Source organism: Theobroma umbraticum, unplaced genomic scaffold (genome assembly GCF_002168275.2).
Source record: "Theobroma umbraticum cultivar Fairchild unplaced genomic scaffold, ASM216827v3 scaffold_56.0, whole genome shotgun sequence".
Lineage (NCBI taxonomy): Eukaryota > Viridiplantae > Streptophyta > Magnoliopsida > Malvales > Malvaceae > Theobroma > Theobroma umbraticum.
In genome coordinates this window covers 11,017,575-11,037,745 of record NW_018397256.1, presented here as the reverse complement: position 1 = coordinate 11,037,745, position 20,171 = coordinate 11,017,575, and the positions used below count along the sequence as shown (strand labels likewise).

Here is a 20,171-nt window from a genome sequence, read left to right as displayed (position 1 = left end):
ACGAGTTATATTAAAACAAAAGAACTTCACAAAAAATATTTTTGTCCCCCATTTTCTTATAAAATCGATGGTGCCATACACAACAATTCTTTGCTGACCAGTGCTTCTCGTCTCGTTTATAGCGAAGAGTAATTGCAGACCGCGCTGTGTTGGGAAGCAGGGCTCTTGAATGCTCTTGAATTTTGATCATACTCGCTTCCGATTCCGAGGCCTTATTTGGTTTTTTTCTTCCATAAATGAAAAACCCAAATACTAAGTTAATTAGAAATCCCAAAAAACTGTGTCAAATTTATAGAATCGATGTCCTTGCGATAATCCCATTCACATACACTCCATGATTACCAGTTTTCATAACCACTCTTCCTTTAGGGCTTCACGTTTTTCGTGTTTTTCATCTTAATTTTTTTCTTTTTTCATTCTAGTTCATCTCATTCAGTAAAATTTTGATCCTTTTTTTTTTGTTCTTATCTCATTGTTCTTTGTATAAATAATCAACATGCATTCTCCAAAGGAGGAGCAGGGCAACCCTCTGAAAAGAAGATTCAGTGAGATAAACTCAGACCCACCTGATATGATGGTTTTAGACAATAATGATCCTGCTAAGGAAGACCCTTCTTCACCTTCAAATCCGAAGGACTTGAACCCCAGAGGGTTTGCTCTTTTCCTTTTTTTTTTTTTGAGTTTGGCATTATTTAGTGTCATTAATGTAAGGTTTTTTTTTTTGAATTTTATAAGCAAGCATGTGGTTTTTGGTTTTTGTGTTGTAGGTATCAATTGGAGGTGTATGAAGTTGCAAAGAAGAGAAACATAATAGCAGTGTTGGATACCGGCGGAGGGAAGACAATGATAGCTGTGATGCTCATTAAAGATTTTGGTCAAGCTATCGGGTCCTTTGACAACAAAAAGTTGATTATTTTCTTGGCTCCCACTGTTCATCTAGTTAATCAGGTATGCTTTTTTTGTCATCGAATGTTTGAACTTTCTTTTAGTAATGTGAAAAATTGGACATTGAATTTGTGTGTTTTTTTCTTTTTGTTGCAGCAATTTGAATATATAAAAGTTCATACAAATCTGGAAGTTGAACAGTATTATGGAGCTAAGGGAGTTGACGAATGGAACGCGGGTTGTTGGGAGAAAGAAATAAAGGAGCATGATGTAAGTTTATTTTTTAAGCAGCTCCAAGAAGACTATTTTGTATGCTAATTCATTGAACCCTATATCTGTTAGCTTGCGTAGAAATTCCTTTTGGGTTCTAGCATTCCCACTCACTTTGGAAATCCTCTGTCGTAATTGTTTGTACTAATGTTTCTTCATTCACTTCTTGTAACTGCATATTGCAGACATGATTTCTTGATAATGTTTGAAGGTGCAAGATGCATTGTAATTGGGTGCATGAAAGGGACAGTCGTTTTTGGTGTCGTTCTTCACATGTAAATCAAGTTATAGCTGATGTGCAGATGTGTATCCTTGATCTTGTAGGTTCTTGTTATGACACCCCAGATTCTACTGGATGCCTTGAGGAAGGCATTCTTGAGTCTGGAGATGGTGTCCTTAATGATAATAGATGAGTGCCACCGTGCTACTGGCAACCATCCTTATACAAAAATAATGAAGGTCAGAAATCTGCATCATCTTTTTGCAAGAATTTAATGACTCTTTACATTATTTCCTCTAATCCTTTATCATTCATCTATTTGTTTTCTGATTAAAAATGAAAATATCATTGTGTTTGTTGTTTTGGTTAAGGAATTTTATCACAAATCTAATAACAAGCCAAAGATTTTTGGAATGACAGCATCACCTGTCATTAGCAAAGGTAAGGTATTGATAGTATTTTTCACATATGATATTGAAGTGTTTCCTCTTCATAAGTTTTTCTTTTTCCATTTTGTTTAAATTCCCATATGGTTGACCTTTGTTCCTATTTCAAAAAGAGTGACTTCATGATCTAAAACTATGGTTCATGAATTATTTGAGTCGTTGAGGATCAGTTGATGAAGAAAAATAAATGAAGTTGAAATTTAGAGCCTTGTCCTTCTTGATACATTTGTTGCAGAAATTTTGCACCCGATTTGGTTTCCTTATAGGCACATTGATATTTATATCTTAATAAGTTTTGGGTCCTATGCTTTTACATGGTTTTTGTAACTCAACATTCTGCAGGTGTTTCATCCAGCAGTGATTGTGAGGCTCAAATATCAGAACTTGAAAGTGTTTTGGATTGCTTGGTATTTATTTATTTGTTTAGCTTTTGTGGTTAGTTATGGCTGTTGCAGGATTAAAAGTCCTATGTTAATATGAACAATATCTTATGTGCTTCTGCAGATATATACTATTCAAGACAGGACAGAGATGGAAGCATATGTTCCTTCTGCAAAAGAAAGTTGTAGGTTTTATGATCCAACACAATTCTCTAGTTTGGATTTGAAAGCAATGGTAGAAGCCTATTGGTTAAAGGTATCCATGCACTTATATAAGTTATGCACATTTGAGTGGAAATATGGTGTTTTACTCTTTACATGTGGGATGTTGAAGGCCTTTTATTTTTTCTGGATAGACAGATGCTTCATTGTCAAAGTTACAAGGCTCACCACAAACTTCTTTTAAAGACATGGATGATAAGTTTAAGACACTACGAAAGCGATTATCAAACGACCATGCTAAGATTCTGCATTGCCTTGACAATCTTGGTCTCATATGTGCGTATGAGGTATGATTGTGCTGTCAGTAAATTACAACTAGAGAGGATAGGAGAATGATTGTTGAAGAGGAAAAGTGTGTTCCTCTTGTTTTGCCTTACCAGATAATATTGAAGCTGCTATTGTAACAGATATGTCTTTTAATTGCTATTTACTTACTCAAATAGATACATTTTTTGTTTGGTTCAACTCAGATAGATAAATTAATCAAATAAAAAGTTAACGAAGTCATGTTTGACAACAACCCTGGATTGTGTTTCGTAAATATCCACCTAAATGTCTTAATCTTCCTTTGAACTATAGTGATTTATACATCACCATAGCTTAACTGAGATAAGGTTTATTTGGGCTTTACATTGTTTATTTCTGCTATGTCTTCCCATTTCCTCCTGAGTTAATGTGCTTTAAGTTTCTCTGTTCTTAGGCTGTTAAAGTCTGTCTGGAGAATATCCCTGACTCCAAAGAGGAGTGTGAAACATATAAAGAAAGCATGTTGCAGTGTAAAAATTTCCTTGAGGAAGTGCTACGTATAATTGGGGAGTCTCATCCCCTTGGTATGTTGTGCTATACCTTATATCTTTGTTCTTTATCTAGTTTACCATATTTAGAGAAGTTAAGTTCACTAGTCATTAAATACATTTGTCTGTTACTAATATTGTTCTTCTCTCATCTCTGCAGGTGTTGAAAATTTTCTGAATTCTGGGTTTGACTATTTAAAGGCAGTAGATCTTGGCTATATATCTCCAAAACTGCATGAACTACTTCAACTTTTCCAATCATTTGGGTAATAGAAAACTTCACTGGTTGGTTTCTTGAAATATAATAACACTATGTTGGATTATGCTTAATTTTTTGGTTGCAGAGAAACTAGAGAAATATTGTGCCTCATTTTTGTTGAAAGAATTGTTACTGCCAAAGTAATTGAAAGATTTGTGAAGAAAGTAACCTATTTGTCACATTTCACGGTTTCATATTTGACTGGAAGTAACACATCAGTTGATTCCCTGGCACCAAAAATGCAAAAGGAAACCTTGGATTCATTTCGATCTGGGAAGGTATCTGATCTTTTATATGATAGCTTATAAACACAGATGTGAATCTATATATAGTAATCTAAAAACCTGATGTAGGTGAATCTATTATTTGCTACTGATGTGGTTGAGGAGGGAATCCATGTTCCAAACTGCTCCTGTGTGATACGTTTTGACCTGCCCAAGACAGTCCGGAGTTATGTACAATCTCGAGGAAGAGCTAGGCGGAGTAATTCCCAATTCATCATGATGCTTGAGAGGTAAAGCGTGTTCCTTGTTAAGTATGCATATGTTGCTTGTCTGTGATACTTCTAAATCTCTGGAGATTTCTTGTCATGGGCGTCTCTATTTTATGAAATAATGGCAAATAGTCTAACTGATGTGATGACAGGGGAAATGTCAAACAAAGAAATCAACTATATGATATAATCAGGAGTGAATATTCAGTGACAAATACAGCTATTAACAGAGACCCTGATCTATGCCTTCTCAAAAATCCTACAGTCAAAGAAACGAATGTTTATATTGTGGATGCTACTGGAGCTTCAGTTACTGCAGATTCTGCTATTAGCCTTCTGCAACGATATTGTGAAAAGCTCCCTGGTGATAAGTATGCATTCTGTTTTTCTTGTTTTATAGTTATTTCATTTTCACTTTTCACTATATTTGTGTAATTTGTAGAATCCATTAATCTTGCGTATTGTCCTCTGCTCAATGTAGGTATTACGTGCCAAAGCCAAGTTTCCAGTTAACATTTTCTGGAGGGTTATACGAGTGTAAATTATCATTACCTGTTAATGCAGCCTTGCAAACAATTGTTGGTCCTCTATCTAGGAATTCTCATTTAGCAAAGCAGCTTGTCTGCTTGGAAGCATGTAAACAGCTTCATCAAATGGGCGCATTGGATGATCATCTTCTTCCAACCATTGAAGAGCCTTCACAAAATCATTGTATTGCTAAAGGAAAAGATTCAGGTTCAGGTGCAGGTATAGACATAAGCTTTCTAAGTATGAAACTCATGACTCACTTTGCAACTTGGTTTCAAGTATGCAAGAAAAGTTATAAATGCCCTCCATTATGGCTCGTGATAAGTATAGTGGACTTGAGTTCAAAATTGAACCATATTGCTCATTAAATGAATGAATAGCTACTCTCTTTCTTGAGCCCCTTGTCATCATCTGCATAAAAGTGTGCCTTATGATCTTCATAGCAATAATGAAAATATTAGCAATAGACTGTTTTTTACTTGCTGATTGTTACTTCACAAGGTATAGCAATGAACAATCACTAAGATAGTGTTTTGCTATATGTATTTAGCAATGCTACATCACTTGCACGACTGCCTGTTAGACTTTGGCCGGTTTTTACTTGCTTGACTTCTGGATGTATGATTGTGTGGTCGTGATGTCTTAGTTTTTGGCTTTCTATCTAGTATCCTTGTTTGCATTTTCAAGTCTTGTAGAAAATAAATTGATTCATATTCTTGGTTTTCCTTTTTTCTGGTACAAAGGAACTACAAAACGGAAGGAACTGCATGGAACAACTTGCATTCGTGCAGTATCTGGAAGCTGGGGAGAAAAACCTGATGCTGCTGTTTTCTTTGCCTATAAATTTAACTTCTCCTGCAATATCATTAACGTGGTTTATTCTGGATTTGTTCTTCTAATTGAATCGAAGCTTGCTGATGATGTGGGGAATATTGAATTGGATCTGTACTTGATTCGAAAGATGGTTAAGACTTGTGTCTCTTTGTGTGGGCAAGTGCATTTGGATGCAGACCAGGTATAAACATAACGTAGCAAAATTTTTTCTGTTTCTTTCTTATAGATAATATATTTGTTTTGATCTCATTGTTCTTCACTTTGATTTTTTTTCTTTTCTTCACTCTAGATGATGAAAGCAAAGCGCTTTCAGGAATTTTTCTTTAATGGCTTGTTTGGGAGGTTATTTGTTGGTTCTAAATCATCTGGAACACCAAGAGAATTTCTACTTCAGAATAAAACAAGCTCTTTGTGGAGTCCCTCCAACATGTATTTGCTTCTACCCCTTGAGGACAGTTTAAGCAATGAATTGAGAATAAATTGGCCAGGGGTAACAGCGTGTACATTTGCTGTAGAATTTTTAAATAAAAGTTCTTTGTTAGGCACTGAGCAATCCGATGGTGATGGAGGCAATCCATCATTGAACCGGACTGGTTCATCTGTGACAGAATGCAAGGAGACCAATATAATCCACTTTGCTAACTGTTCAGTTGATGTTAACAATCTTAGGAATATGGTAGTAGTAGCTATTCATACTGGAAGAATCTACTCCATCCTTGAATTTGTGAGCAATACATCTGCTGACAGTTCTTTCAATGAAATTGTTGATTCTGTCTCATCAGAGTTTGCTACCTTCTCTGAATACTTCCACAAAAAGTAAGTGATAGGTAATTCCAGCTAATGTTCTGTATATCTGCATCACTATTATGTTTCCAATGACAACATTAGCTCTGATCAGGTATGGGATCGTGCTTAAACATCCAGGACAGCCTTTGTTGCTGTTGAAGCAGAGTCATAACCCACACAACCTGCTTGTGAATTTCAGTGATGAAGGTTTGTCAATTTTTAGCTATATTAGAATAGGAGTTTCTGTAGGTGTAATTTTCATCATCTTGTTTTATAATAATCTTATCCAGTTCATAATTCTTAAAACAGTTTGCTATCTCTAATCCAAAAAAAGTGGAAGTTTTTGTTCTGCTTATCACAATAGATTCTTTGAGCTTTTAAGCCTGTTTAAAACAAAGAATCAGCTGAAAGAAGTATAAACATTCCATGTGTTAAAAGAAAACTCTTTTTATCAGTTAAGCTGGCACTGTACACAGCTCTCAAAATTTTCAGGTAGGGTCTGTGGTTTCATGATCTAGTGATGCCAGATTTGCATGGGGTAAACGAGTTTGTATATGGAGAAAACGTAGCTGCAAAGGAGAATAGCTGGTATGAAATATATTTCACATCTTGAATATTGTTAAAGAGAGTCTGTGGGCTGTAAGAGAAGCATGGTGGTTATTACTCACGATCAGCCATTTACTTAACCAGCTGTGCCCATCCTCTCATCAAAGATGTCCATGTTAGAACAACAGCAATAATCTCCAGGAAAAATGGGGGAAAAAACCTTTAATTTTAGGCGTGACATTGAAGTTTTAACTTAAAGAGCTAATAGTTATCAGCTGAATGGTTTCAATTTCTGTATACTTCAGTATCGCTGAAAAGATTGTTTAGTTTATGCCACGATTGCATGCACCCTGAGACAGATTTTAAATAAAAAATATATTAATTCAGTGATACTTTGACTGGGTCCTTAAATCTGAAATGGCACTTTCTACCTTTTGTATATATGATTTGTAATATTTTCCCATAACTGAGCAGGTGTTTCAGCTAAGGCATCGCAAGCTGGTTTGGTTAATGAAAAGCCACGGAATCATGTCCACATGCCCCCTGAGCTTTTACTTGTCTTTGATGTTCCAATAGATGTTCTTAAAGCATTTTACTTGCTACCATCATTGATGCACCGGCTGGAGTCCTTAATGTTGGCTAGCCAACTTAGAGAAGAGATCAACTTTCATTCTGGCAACTTCGATATACCAAGCTCATTGGTTTGCTCTATTGTTGTCCTCTAACTTTGTCTATTTCTGAAATGAGTCGTTCCATAATAATAATTTGATAATTTTTTTAAACAAATAGATCCTGGAAGCACTAACAACACCTAGATGTTGTGAAAGTTTTTCCATGGAGAGGCTGGAATTGCTTGGGGATTCAGTTCTAAAGTATGCTGTGAGCTGCCACCTCTTTCTTAAATATCCCAAAAACCATGAAGGACAATTATCTGCCAAGCGATCATGGGCAGTTTGTAATTCTACCCTGCATAAGTTGGGAACTGACTGCAGATTACAGGTGCTGTTTCCTTATCTCTGCTAGAATCGTGTCCTTGAATCACACGCTCAGCTTCATGCATAGGCTGAGATCCATTTTTAATGGATATATTTTCTCTGGGGCAACTATTATTGCTTGTTATACCATCCTTCTTGCCATTCATTGTGCATCTAATATCTCTACATGTTATAATCTGCTGCCCTCTAATTGTATAATTTCCAAAGAAATGGTTTATGGTTGTGAATGGTATATTGTTGTAGCTTTACAGAGTTTGTGACACTTATTACTTTACAAAATTACTTGATGTTTGTACCAGATTGGAAGGACTTCTAATCATATAATATGACCCTTTTTGCTCAAAGTGTGCAGAATGATGGTATTTTTTATTTATTGAGTCTTGATATTCTTGTCACCTTTTTTTTATCTGATATGTTCTACATATCCTTTGCAATTCTTGCTATTACTGAATATTGGAATCTATAGTCTGGGCACTGGAATATCTGTCAATTCTATCTGTTAATTAATCTGGTAGAAGCTGCTCTTTTGTTCAACTTTATGCTGTTTCTTCTTGTTTTAGCAATTTTATAAATATTACAAACTGCTAATTGGTTACATTTATTCTGTTCTTATATAACAGGGATACATTAGAGACAGTGCTTTTGATCCCCGTCGTTGGGTAGCTCCAGGGCAACTATCTCTTCGCCCTGTTCCTTGTAAGTGTGGGGTGGACTCTCTAGAAATTCCTTTAGATAAAAAATTTCAGTCTGAAGACCCAAAAGTTAAGGTTGGTAAATCCTGTGATAGAGGCCATCGATGGATGTGTTCAAAAACCATATCGGATTGTGTTGAAGCTCTCATAGGAGCATACTACATTAGTGGTGGACTCATTGCTGCCCTTCATATGATGAAGTGGCTTGGTATTGATGCTGAACTTGATCCCGCTTTGGTAGTTGAAGCTATTAGATGTGCATCGGTACAAACCTATGTCCCCACTGATGAAATCCACATTATAGAGTTCAAAATGGGCTACAGTTTTTCTTCTAAGTTTTTCTTGCAGGAGGCCTTGACACATGCATCTGTGGGTGAGTTCTACTGTTACCAGGTAGTGACAGAAGTTCTTGACTGGTCTTGTACTTGTGTTCATTTTCTATTTCCTTTTTTTCTCAGAAAAGATTAAGTGGATTTGGAGTCCAAGAAGGAAAATTGGTCAGTAGTCTGGAAAGCTTGTTAATAGAACATAGATATAGTCTCTTTTTCCTGTTTTCCGTTTTTGTCTTTATTCTCCAACAAGTGGGAGGAAAAAGTCTTAAAATTGATATCAAATAATATAAATTTGAGTGCGTGGTTCGTATAATCTTATATAGCTTTACAGGCTTAGGTCTCATGTGATCTCACCCTTCTACATATTGAAAATTTTCTACAGAGGCTTGAATTTCTTGGTGATTCTGTGTTGGACTTGCTGATCACCCAATATCTCTACCACAATCACACTAATATAGATCCAGGAGAATTGACCGACCTGCGCTCAGCTTCGGTTAATAATGAAAGTTTTGCTCAAGTTGCTGTGCGTCATGACCTTCATAAGCATCTTCAACATTGTTCAACTTTATTATCAAGCCAAATAAGTGAGTATGTACAGTCCTTCCCGGAATCTCATGACACCATCAGATCAGGTCCAGGCATAAAAGGTCCCAAGGTATGTTCAAGTATTGGGTTATTGTTAATCTTTTTATAGTGCAGAATTAGCAACACATTGTATGGCTCTGTTATGTCCCATTACTATTTTTGATATGGCTTCCATGTCTACCATGTGGCTGCTAGAATCAGTCCCTATATGAATAGCATATGACTCTTCGATTGAGGCGATTATTTGACCATATGGATCTTGAGGATAGATACTTTCTTTGTGACAGGCTCTTGGAGACGTGGTTGAAAGTATTGTTGGGGCAATTTTGATCGATACCAATCTCAATCTCGATGAAGTCTGGAGAATTGTTGAACCACTGTTATCCCCAATTGTGACCCCTGATAAGCTTGAGCTGCCTCCACTTAGGGAACTGAATGAACTATGTGACTCTCTAGGATATTTTATTAAGGAAAAATGTATCTATAATGGGGAAATTGTGCATGCCAAGCTTCAATTACAGCTGGATGATATTTTATTGATTGGAGAGGGGTTTGATCGAAGCAGAAAAGTAGCAAAAGGAAAAGCGGCTTCATATTTGTTGAAGGAACTTGAGGTACATGCTTATTAAAGATTGCCAAGACTTGGGGACATGTGTGAGGGTTGGTCATGGGGAGATCAGCCATTAATTTCACAATGATTCCCCAGTCACCACCTTCCGTTACGCAATCAAAAGTTCCCTTCATTTCATATAATATTTAATTTTTATTTTATTCATGTGTTGCATATATGCTTACATTTGGGGATGATATGCATGTCTAGTCTGTGTATCGCTCTGTGGGTTTGTAGAAAATATTCCAAATAGCAATCTTACAGCATACAAATTTTTCTATAAGATTTTCTTGTTACTTTGTAAATGATGAGAGCTGAAGCTTTTAAATGAAAGACTCTAATGTATAATTTTATCTCTATATTTAACCATTATGTTTGATTACCATTTAGGCTTTAGTCATTTAGATATAAAGTAATGAATAGAGTAAAGCAGGTAGAGAACTGATTGTTGGTTTTCACATTGGGAATGATTTATCACTCAGTTAATTTTTGCCATTGCAACAGAACAGGGGAATCTCCCGCAAGAGAAGGAAACAGGGCTGTGCAGATTCAACTCAAACCACTGATGATGATTCATTAGAGCCAACAAATCATAAGAGGCAGAGGAGAGCCAAAATTCAATTGCTTGAAGATTCAACTACAGTTCCTTCCCCAACTTATGATTCTTCAAAGAGAGCATGCAGTACTGCCCCTCCCACCCCAGGTATGCAATTTTCAGTTTTTTTTTTTTTTTAGATTTGGGGGAGGGGGGATTCGAACCTTGCTCTTTAGATAGGGGGATAATGCTCGGGTGCAGGTATGTAATTTTCAGTTGTCTTTTTTACTTTTCTCTGATTGGATAACAAGTTTAGATTATTTGAAGTAGGAGTGATATTAGACGATTGAATGATAATTGTTGGAGGATATATACCTCAGTTTATCAAGCCAACTGAATGAGCTCTCCTGTAGTTAATATACTGAATCAAGGCCTGGAACTGAAAAGGGAAAAAATATTTTCCAAAAAACTGTAAAAGATCATTCCCATTCTGTTGAAATAGTTATTTGCTTTATTCTGCTAGCAAATGTCTATATAGATCTTCCATGCCTTGTCTCTCAATAGAAATTCAGTAATCACGTGATGTCATTGTCTACAAAAGCAAGCTGATATAATATAGTAGGGTGCATGCTCGATAAATTAGATTGGATTTAATTGTGTAATTGGTGTCTTGGGTGACTTTGTTTGCAAGATGTGTGAGATGATTCTACATTTTCCATGTGCTTTCATTGATCAAAGAAGGATTTTCCATCATATCTGATTGGTTTCATCATGTTTCCTATAGAATTAGGTGTTGATGCTTAGCATTTCTTGCTTTTCTATACCTGAAGGATTTGTTCTGCTTTATGCAAGACAATGATCCCAAATTTAGGCAGAAGTGTCATGATTAAACCTATCCTTGACACTCTCTCTTTTTTCAAGTAATTGCAACAATAAACACAAAGAAAGGAGGACCTAGGACTGCTCTTTTTGAGCTTTGTAAGAAACTGCTATGGCCTATGCCTACATTCACAGCAACTGAACACAAATCAAGGTATGTCTCTTTCATCTCTTTCTTTGTTCTAGACTTAGAAATCATTCTTTTCAACATTCATATATCATCCAACCTTCTGGTAAGGTTTCATTTTTTTGATCTGCTACTACTGTGGCCTCATCATTACTTTTGCATGCAGTACTCCTGTGGAAATTGGTGAAGGTACTGAAAGGAAAAAGGGGTTTATCAGCTTTGTATCAAATATCACCTTGAATATACCGAGATTCGGCACTATTGAATGCACTGGAGATGGAAGGGCTGACAAAAAAAGTTCATTGGATTCTGCAGCACTGGTTATGCTTTATGAACTTGAACAGCAGGGGAAGCTCATCATTGGTGAATCCTAACAAGTCTACCAGCTTTCTGGTTCAAGATATAGAGAATGGTGTTAGTATTATCCAGCAGTCCACAATCTCATTCATTTTTCCTTGACAGTACCCGACAGCCAAGTTCTCTCGGTGTCAAATGTAAGCTGTGACCATGATTGTCATAAGATAACAAAATATCTAACAATCATGTACGTGTAATAGTCCATTTAATAATGAATGTAGCAATAAGAATTGCTAAAAAGTACTTTATTATTCTGTAATTGTCTACTTTAAAAAATGTTATACAATTGTAGATTCCCAAAGCTAAAGGCTTTTACCAAAGCTATTTGCTCTAGAGTTTGGAACACAGATTTGTAGTTGGCTCTTAATAGTTCCTATTTGGTTAATTTACAGTCATTCATTCACCAATGACGTACAAAATTTGATAAATTCACTCATTGCCAAAAAATGGTGTATATTTAAAGAAGGGTAATGCCATAATAAGATGTATTTCTACTCTCTTTTTTTTTGTTTCTTTTCATTTTTCTCCTTGAAATGTTGATGCTGCGCCTGAAGACTCAATCCATCTTCAGTAGTGGTATATGATGAAAGGTACCCAACGCAAAGACATTTTAGGCTCTAATCAGGAGCTCATATACATTACTGTTATTATCCCCACTAACACGCTTCAACATTTCAAAGCTTGTACGACTTCCTAAGAAGTCAATTCGTTTGAAGTTTACATATCCACATTCTACCGTCTCTTTGCTAGAGTACACTGCTCGAAGCCGGTCAGCATGCCGTGAGTCGGTGTGAATAGCAGCCTCTACTTCATGTGCTGACATGCTCTCCTACAAAAGAGCAGCAACGCAAGCAAAAGTTTCTGGTAAAGATTGATTGCCTTTGAACATGTTGCATAAACAAGATATTATATCTGCATAAACAACCCAGTTAAGCACAATAATTTGGGGAAGAAAAACTTATCAAAGTCATACCTGATAGAAGGCATATATATAATCCAAAACCTGCAAACATGTAAAGCCGTTATCACTGAAATATGTCCGTGAAGAAGGCCCCATCTCAGAAAATCGATCAACTGGAAATTGTATTGTAAGAAAGTGGTTTTTGAATATCAACTCATTTTTCTCACTGTGAACAAGTTACAGAAAACAGATGGGAATCAGACAATGTGCTAATTAACTTAAAACATGAAAAAGAAAAAGACTAATGGGACAAACGACAAATTTCTATAACAGCAGAGTGTGACTAATAACCTTTCTGTAAGAGACCGGGTTAAGTTAGTGAAAGAGGCCCCAGAGTCCTTGCCATCCCCATTTGCATCAAAGAATACAGATTGATGATCACTAGCATCTTCACTACTAAAAGAGTCTGTGTAAATAGAAGCAGTTGAAGTAGGCTCAGATATGGACCAGCAAATTGAATCCAGGAGACTGCTTGGGCTTATTGGACGGATTGGGGTTTGACAAGTCTGAAAGAAAACAGATGTTCAAAGAAATGCAATAGTTCACAACAATACATAAAATCATTTCAGTAAAGTAGTCTTTAATTGTATGCTAGATAAATACCCCGCATTCCATAAAGAAAGCATAAGCAAGTGCATACACATGCCTGTGTTTGAACACACACAGATGAAATGGGTAGCAATCAGCTTACATTTTTGCAATTTGCATGGCATGCATGCTGTAAGATAAGGAGCCTCCATAGATTACATGCTATGATATGAAATATAGGAAACCACTGATTGTCAAAAATGAGCAAGTCAATCATATTCAGTGAGCAAGCCCATCAATACCTTTTAGTTTGCCTCCAGCAACTTAGAAGTCAATCAATCTGATACCTAATATCATTTTGGCAGTGTGCTTTCTAACGTGCATGAATAGATGAACAAGGAACCATGGTGTGGTTAGCGCTCCAACCATTCAGCGTGTCCCCACTCAAATGCCCAAGGTTCATCCAGTTAAAATTTCTTCCATGCAATTGAGTTTACAGTTAAAATGACTTACTGTAGTCTCTCGGGTTTATATATAGTATAGTTTCAATTTTTAACATTAAATAAGAAAAATAGCGATGCCCAATTACCCAAGTCAAGATTGAGGCATGGTTTAAAATGTCCAAGGCTCTTTTGCGTGATGATAACAAGCATGACAGGATAAACCCACATTAGCGTGAAGCCCTAAAACATACCAAACATAATTAACCACTTGCCTGCATACGACGACTGCGACGATTTCTAACCCCAGTTTTAGCTAAATGAACAATCTGTTGCCTCTCTTCATGACTTGCATTCCTTCTGAAGCTCTGAGTATCGTGAGTGAAATTGGCTACATTATTTTCCTATTAAAACAAAAGTAAAAGCTTAACATCAGCATAATACTCAGAGAAGCTAAAATAAACAACAACAAATCAGCACACAAGCATACAAGAGAACATCAATTTAATGAATTAAAACACATCAAAACTGACGAATGTAGATGGTTGAAACCTAAACTGAACCTAATTAGTAGGAATAAAAAGACTTGACCCCTAAATGGAGAGTTTAAAAGGTCAATAGCTTAAAAGCAATCTGTAAAAAATCCTGATTCTGAATCTGTTCAAGTATGAGCTAATCTATTGGAGAGTTCATCTATAAATCATCCATCATTGCCCAATTACAGTCTTCTGTTCATCCACACCTTCAAAATTGTTCCAAGTGGCTCAATCTATTCCCTTTTTTCATATGCAATCATTCATGCTTGGCCCTATTCCATTACCCTGACAACTAATATATCCAGCATCACAGGAAAGGAATAATAAGGCATCTTTTGCTATCATAGAAGTAAAAGACGTGAATCTATTTCTCAAACGAGTTCCAATACAATTATCATAGGAAAGAAATGCAACTGTATCCTAATTCTGACAACAAAAATATTAAAAAATACCTCTCCTATAATGCCATTATGAGAATTTTCAAGCACTGCCCCAATCTGCCTAGCCAAATCAGCAGACATGTGAACAAGCCTCTGCAGACACCTATCCTTAGCTGTTTTCAGGACCCACAGTGGCTGAGACATATTAAATATCAAATCAGTTTGAGCATAACAAAGCATTGATTATTGGTAGAAGTGTTATGCATATTGCCTGTGATGATATCATACGAAAACTGGGAGAAATAACAATGTCAGAATCAAAATCGTTATATGATGATGCACAAAATACCCTATTCCCACAATGCACTCATACACACTCACCGTAACAATGTTGTTAGAGTGGCCAATATATCGATGGATAGAATTCCCCTCACACACTACATGACTTGCTCTGCAACCAACAAACCATCGATCTACAACTGTGGCCCCTTCTTTAGAAACTGCCTCAAGAACCTACCAACATGTTAAATGTGTCAAAGAATTGCTAAAAGCGACATACAAGTTGAACATAACCAAAATAGTGAGTTATTTACTAGTCTGGCAATGATACATAGACAGTGACACACCAAATCTAGGACCTCAGTTCATGACTTAAACCATGCAAAATATTCTGAACTAGCATTTCAAAGAGGAAAAACTAATTTTAAGGAGGAAATTGAATATCACCTTACTCTGCAGTTCATCTGAAATATCAGAATCAATGTACATAATATGACCAGATAGCGTTGTGTCAATACTTTTATTAGGATCTCTTCCAGAAATTCGTTCATTTGGTTTTTCTATCATGCCAAATTTCTTGCCTTCATGAAAACCAGCAGGAAGACATGAACTTTCAGTAGCAGTAGACCTAACAAGCCGATTCAACTCATCTACACGTGTGCCATGTTCTCCAACACCCTTCACAGTGTAGAGTGATTCACTTAACCTTACTGCAGTAAATGGAGAAAAAAAATGATTTTTATACTACTAAATAACAAAAATCAAATTAGTTCTCAAGTTCCTTTACTTTTCAAAATACTCAAGCTCTGCTTATCCTAAGAAGTCAGGTTTTCAATTCCTTAAATTACTAACAAGGATGAATGCTTCCTAAACCATGTAAAGAAATCTCACATAGAAGTTATATATCCACAACTGAGATGCACATAAGGAAGGCACCAAAATTGCACCTTAGAAGTCTCACTCTATACTACCTGGACAATTGGGCAGACAGACTGTAAGCTGATTATTTCTGAATTATACGACTCTATGGTAGAATTTGAAATAAAAAAGACACTTGGAGATTCCAATTAAGAGCTCAAAAATCAGCCACATTATAACAGCAGATGGTTCATGGAACATATCAACTGCAATCAGCGTTGCGGTTCAGCAGCTGGTAACATAGGTATCATACTCTTATTCCTGACACTTAACTAAATTCTGAAATCTATTCCTTAAACGGAATATTAGGAGGGCAACAGTATCCAAATTCTGAAATCGATTCCTTAAATGGAATATTAGGAGGGCAACAGCATCTGCTATAAGATAATGTAGTTATAGCAGCACAAAAAGAGCATATCCCTAATACAGCATAAAACATATCACAACAGGGAAGTATAAAATGAGAAGTAGCCTAAACTTACCATTCCTCTTGACACTATCCACAAACCATCCAAGTGTAACAACGAACAGACCATTTCTTGATCCATGTTTTAAAGCATGCTCAAGCTTGCGTCCGCTAACGCTGTAACTAAGGATTAAGGTTGACAGAACTATTGCAACAGTAGAAACAATAGGTAGACAGACAATAGGAAACATCATCATCATACACATAATATCCATCTGGTAAGTACAATAATGTCAGAAAATTTTAAACATAGTGATCTCTTTATTCCAAAATCAGCCAAGTTTCAAATTATGCCAAAATCTAAGTCATTTGAAAAGAACAATGATAACGAGAAAGGATATCTGGACCACCAAATGGGTACATTGAGGATGTAAACTAGGACTATATTGAGCACCTAATCTCTCCGTTGCTTCCATGACTTGTTTCCTTGCTTCTGAACACAAAAAATACCAAACATGAACTTTAAGGGGGGAAAAAACTTAACATATATAATAGCAAAACAAGACGAGTCCAATTACACAAGTTTAACTAAACTTAGACAGCAGTAAACTGTAACAAGTACCCAAAATGATCTAACAGAACCAGAAGCCCAAAAGAGTAGTAAGAAGAAACAAAAAGGGCATTTACTTAGGGACAAAACATAATTACCAACCTTTAGATAAGCCAGTAACGCAAATAACCAGACCAGAAAATGGACCGGTGGATCGAACCGTTAACGGTTCAGAGCCAAGAGAGGTAGAAGCAGGGGACATTGGTTCAAATGATTGGAAACTTCTAAATGAAGGTACTGAAGGCGAGAACCCAGCAAACAACCTTGAACAACCTTTGCTGCTTATCACTTCCACCCTGTTAAGACCACCCATTTTTTTTTAATTCACCTCAAATTTTCAGACAAAGATTCAAACATTATTCAAGAAAAAAAACCATAATGAGCAAACGAATTTAAATAAACCCAGAGAAAGAAAACTCGAAATAAGTGAGTCAAAAGAATATAGAGAAGGAATCTTGAATGAGAAAAACGAGGAATCAAAGAAGGAAAGGAAGAAAAAGCAAGAGAGTGGAAGCAAATGGGAATCAGAGACTGGAGACAAAACAGGGATTTTTTTTCGTTTTTTGAGTGTGTTAACTTATATATATAACAGGCTTTAGCCAAAGGAAAAGGTGAATTCTTTCTGAAGGAAGTGCTTCGTCTTTGGGCTCTGCCATAGAGTACACAGAGAAACTTTGGGTGGTGGTTTTTTCGCTTTATTGAGTGTTCTTTTGCATACGAACCATTTCAAAGTTTGCAGAGCGAAAAAGCCAGCCAAGCCAACTATCTAAAGCACGGGGACAAGGTTTTTCCCTTATTTTTTTGCCAACTTTTTTCTCTTTTTACTGTAAATTTCTCGTGCTTTCAAAAGTTTGATCCTTTTTTCTTTCTCCAAAATGGGCTTGTGATTTCAATGAATTCACGAGCGTACCATTTGCCCAGGACCAGCCCACGCTTCAGGGGCTCCACCAGGGCCGACGCCCCGATCTTAAGCGCGAATAGCGGCAACGGTTTGAGTTCTAGCCAGTTAGGCAAATATGGGTTGTGATCACTTTTTTCATTTTGTTTTTGCTGTGATGGTGACTTTGATGAGTTTGTGAAATTTTATCAACTTGAAATAGAATAGACCTGTTCTTTTCACAGCCACTTTGCCTGGTTTTTCCCTATTGCCAGTCTCTTTTCGAAGCTTGAAATCCAAAAGATGCCCTTTGTTGCCTTATTAGTTTTGGTTTTTAATGTACCATCTTTTTTTCTTCACCTCACTGGCACTGCTATACTTCACATGATCTTTTGAATGATTTTGATGTGACCCCTTTTTATCTCATATACACATTTTTATGCAGAATAAAAATGGTATGACCTTACACTCATTTTGTGCTAAATGAAGCATATGATTGGAACCCATTGAGTAAAGAAAGCAACTTGGGTTGTTTCTTGCTACTTCTGAATTGACAATCAGCTTAGTATTGGCTTGATTCATTACCAATAGGAGGTTGTAATCAATAACAACTTAAATACAGAAGCATGGAAACAAAATAGTGGTCACAGTGCAAATTGGTGCTCATGCCAATCTGTATAATTGCTTTTTTTTTCCTTCTCAATAATCCCAATTCCACAGTCTATATATTTGTGGATGAGAAACTGGATCAGTTATATTCTCATCAGATACAATTTTCCTGTAATATTGAAAGCGACCGAGATTTCTCGGATTTTCCCGCATTTATGTAGGTAAGTAGGAACTGAAAATGATGCGGCTTCCTGTTGCTCTCTTCCGTTTTCTTCTGATTGTAAGCCTTGCCATGCGTTTTGCCTTTGCATTTGCTTTGGGATTCAATTATTGAGTAATTTGAAAGAAACAAACGGTGGCAAGGCGGCCATTTGGAGTGTCCATTTGTTCACGGATACAAGTCATTTTCCTTGGACAAACTTTGGTGTCACACTATAAAGTTGACCACTATTATTCAATAGGGTTCCTGTCACATGCAATACACAATTTAGAAAAAGGGGATGCGTAACCATGGCAGCAGCAAGCAACTGCAACTGCATCTTCTAGCATATATTATAGCATTGTTGACTCTCTATTTTCTATACCCTCATACGTGTATATGATTTGTTTTATACACGTATACGTCAGATGTGGTTTAAAAACTCTTGTAGTATGTGATTAATTAGACACATCTGACATCTTTATGTTCTTGGAATCATGAAATGTCTGTCACCTTGTATCAGAAAAACAAGTTGAGTCAAGTCATTGCAAGCATGTACTGCATTACCGTGTACTATAGGAAAGAAAAGGGATATGAGATTAACAAGGCTTTACCGTAATACGACCTGCGTAACTAGACAAATAATTTGATATAAGGGAGCCAGGAAGTCCTTTTTTTTCATGGCAGAGACAGGTGGTTTCAGTTTGGGTACAGAAAAGGCAGTGATTACTGGTGATCATCTGATGCAATCTAATGAAGATATATGGAAAGAATCAGAGCCCAGGGCTGGTAGGGGATGCATTTGGAAAGAAAGGAGAAAAGCGGTGGAAATTTGGCAACTTCAGAAAAATTTGACCATCTGATCTGCATGCACATCATGACAAAGGGAAGGGAAATTAGTTCACCAGGAAATGATCACACTGTGCAAGTATTTTGATATTTTTCTGGTTAGATCGAAGTGTCGTCCAATTGTCTAGTGCTTATGAAGTTATGTAGGACATGACTCATGTATCATGATTCTTTCTTATTGTTCAACCATCTAGTGGCTACAAGATCCTATAGAGCAGGCCGCTGTCTTTCCAAGTCATTCTTGCTAGAGTACCAGAACAACAGGAAAAATTAAATTGAAAAAAATAAAATAAAATAAAATTTTTCATATAAAATTCCAGCTAGTATGCCCAATCCTATATATCATATGTCATGAATTGAAAAGGGTATTACGTACTTACTTATTTCTAAAGAAAATCCATTTGGCAATCCATGTTTCCTCCATTTCTGCTTTCCCTACTGTTAAATATATACAGCCATTAATCTTCAAAAATATCTATATATATATATATATATATGCTGCCATTGACCTTGGGATATTTTTTCCCTTTAAGGGTTTATATAGAATTTACAGAGGCTAGTCTAAGAAGTGGTCCAGCAAGCACCCAACTATCTATCTTTGTTTGTTCAAAGTACCTAATTAGGGGTATGATCTATGGTGGCCATCGGCCTAGGCACCTAAACTTAGCAGTAAGCTTTGTAACGTTGGATTAGTCAACTCCCAAAGAGATAAAAAACTTTTCTTTTCAGCTGTGTAATCAAGATCATCAAGTTACTAAAAGGATTTAAAAAAAAAAGACCAGATGGAGTCAATGGAGCTGTCAT

General features: G+C 36.3%; 2 protein-coding genes across 5 annotated transcripts; one reads left to right on the top strand and one right to left on the bottom strand.

Moving 5' to 3' along the window:
• The first annotated feature begins 6 nt into the window (after window positions 1–6).
• DCL3 (dicer-like 3) lies at window positions 7–11,836 on the top strand. 2 transcript variants are annotated; one of them, XM_021421911.2, is made up of 25 exons: window positions 7–651; window positions 768–948; window positions 1,042–1,155; window positions 1,480–1,614; window positions 1,747–1,816; window positions 2,164–2,228; window positions 2,326–2,457; window positions 2,558–2,710; window positions 3,124–3,253; window positions 3,378–3,483; window positions 3,562–3,754; window positions 3,830–3,990; window positions 4,122–4,340; window positions 4,451–4,716; window positions 5,241–5,512; window positions 5,621–6,147; window positions 6,230–6,324; window positions 7,138–7,364; window positions 7,453–7,662; window positions 8,279–8,743; window positions 9,065–9,337; window positions 9,555–9,881; window positions 10,382–10,580; window positions 11,334–11,445; window positions 11,585–11,836. In XM_021421911.2, the coding sequence occupies exons 1-25, from the start codon at window positions 497–499 to the stop codon at window positions 11,790–11,792; spliced, it is 4,995 nt and encodes a 1,664-aa protein (XP_021277586.1). In that variant the 5' UTR covers window positions 7–496; the 3' UTR covers window positions 11,793–11,836. The 2 variants fall into 2 exon arrangements, with proteins under 2 accessions (XP_021277586.1, XP_021277588.1); XM_021421913.2 differs by lacking the exons at window positions 7–651; window positions 768–948; window positions 1,042–1,155; ... (1 more) ...; window positions 1,747–1,816; window positions 2,164–2,228 and having other exon boundaries at window positions 2,335–2,457; window positions 2,562–2,710.
• Window positions 11,837–11,979: 143 nt separating this feature from the next.
• LOC110411661 (BRCT domain DNA repair protein) lies at window positions 11,980–17,649 on the bottom strand. Of its 3 annotated transcripts, XM_021421915.1 has the most exons (11): window positions 17,556–17,649; window positions 16,936–17,129; window positions 16,625–16,716; window positions 16,300–16,402; window positions 15,347–15,609; window positions 15,002–15,133; window positions 14,693–14,815; window positions 13,980–14,108; window positions 13,028–13,242; window positions 12,749–12,902; window positions 11,980–12,604 (listed from the first exon to the last, which is right to left on the bottom strand). In XM_021421915.1, exons 2-11 carry the CDS (start codon window positions 17,033–17,035, stop codon window positions 12,386–12,388), a joined length of 1,530 nt encoding a protein of 509 aa, XP_021277590.1. In that variant the 5' UTR covers window positions 17,036–17,129; window positions 17,556–17,649; the 3' UTR covers window positions 11,980–12,385. The 3 variants fall into 3 exon arrangements, with proteins under 3 accessions (XP_021277590.1, XP_021277589.1, XP_021277591.1); XM_021421914.1 differs by lacking the exon at window positions 17,556–17,649 and having other exon boundaries at window positions 16,936–17,549; XM_021421916.2 differs by lacking the exon at window positions 17,556–17,649 and having other exon boundaries at window positions 12,433–12,604; window positions 12,749–12,778; window positions 16,936–17,549.
• Between the last annotated feature and the right edge of the window lie 2,522 nt (window positions 17,650–20,171).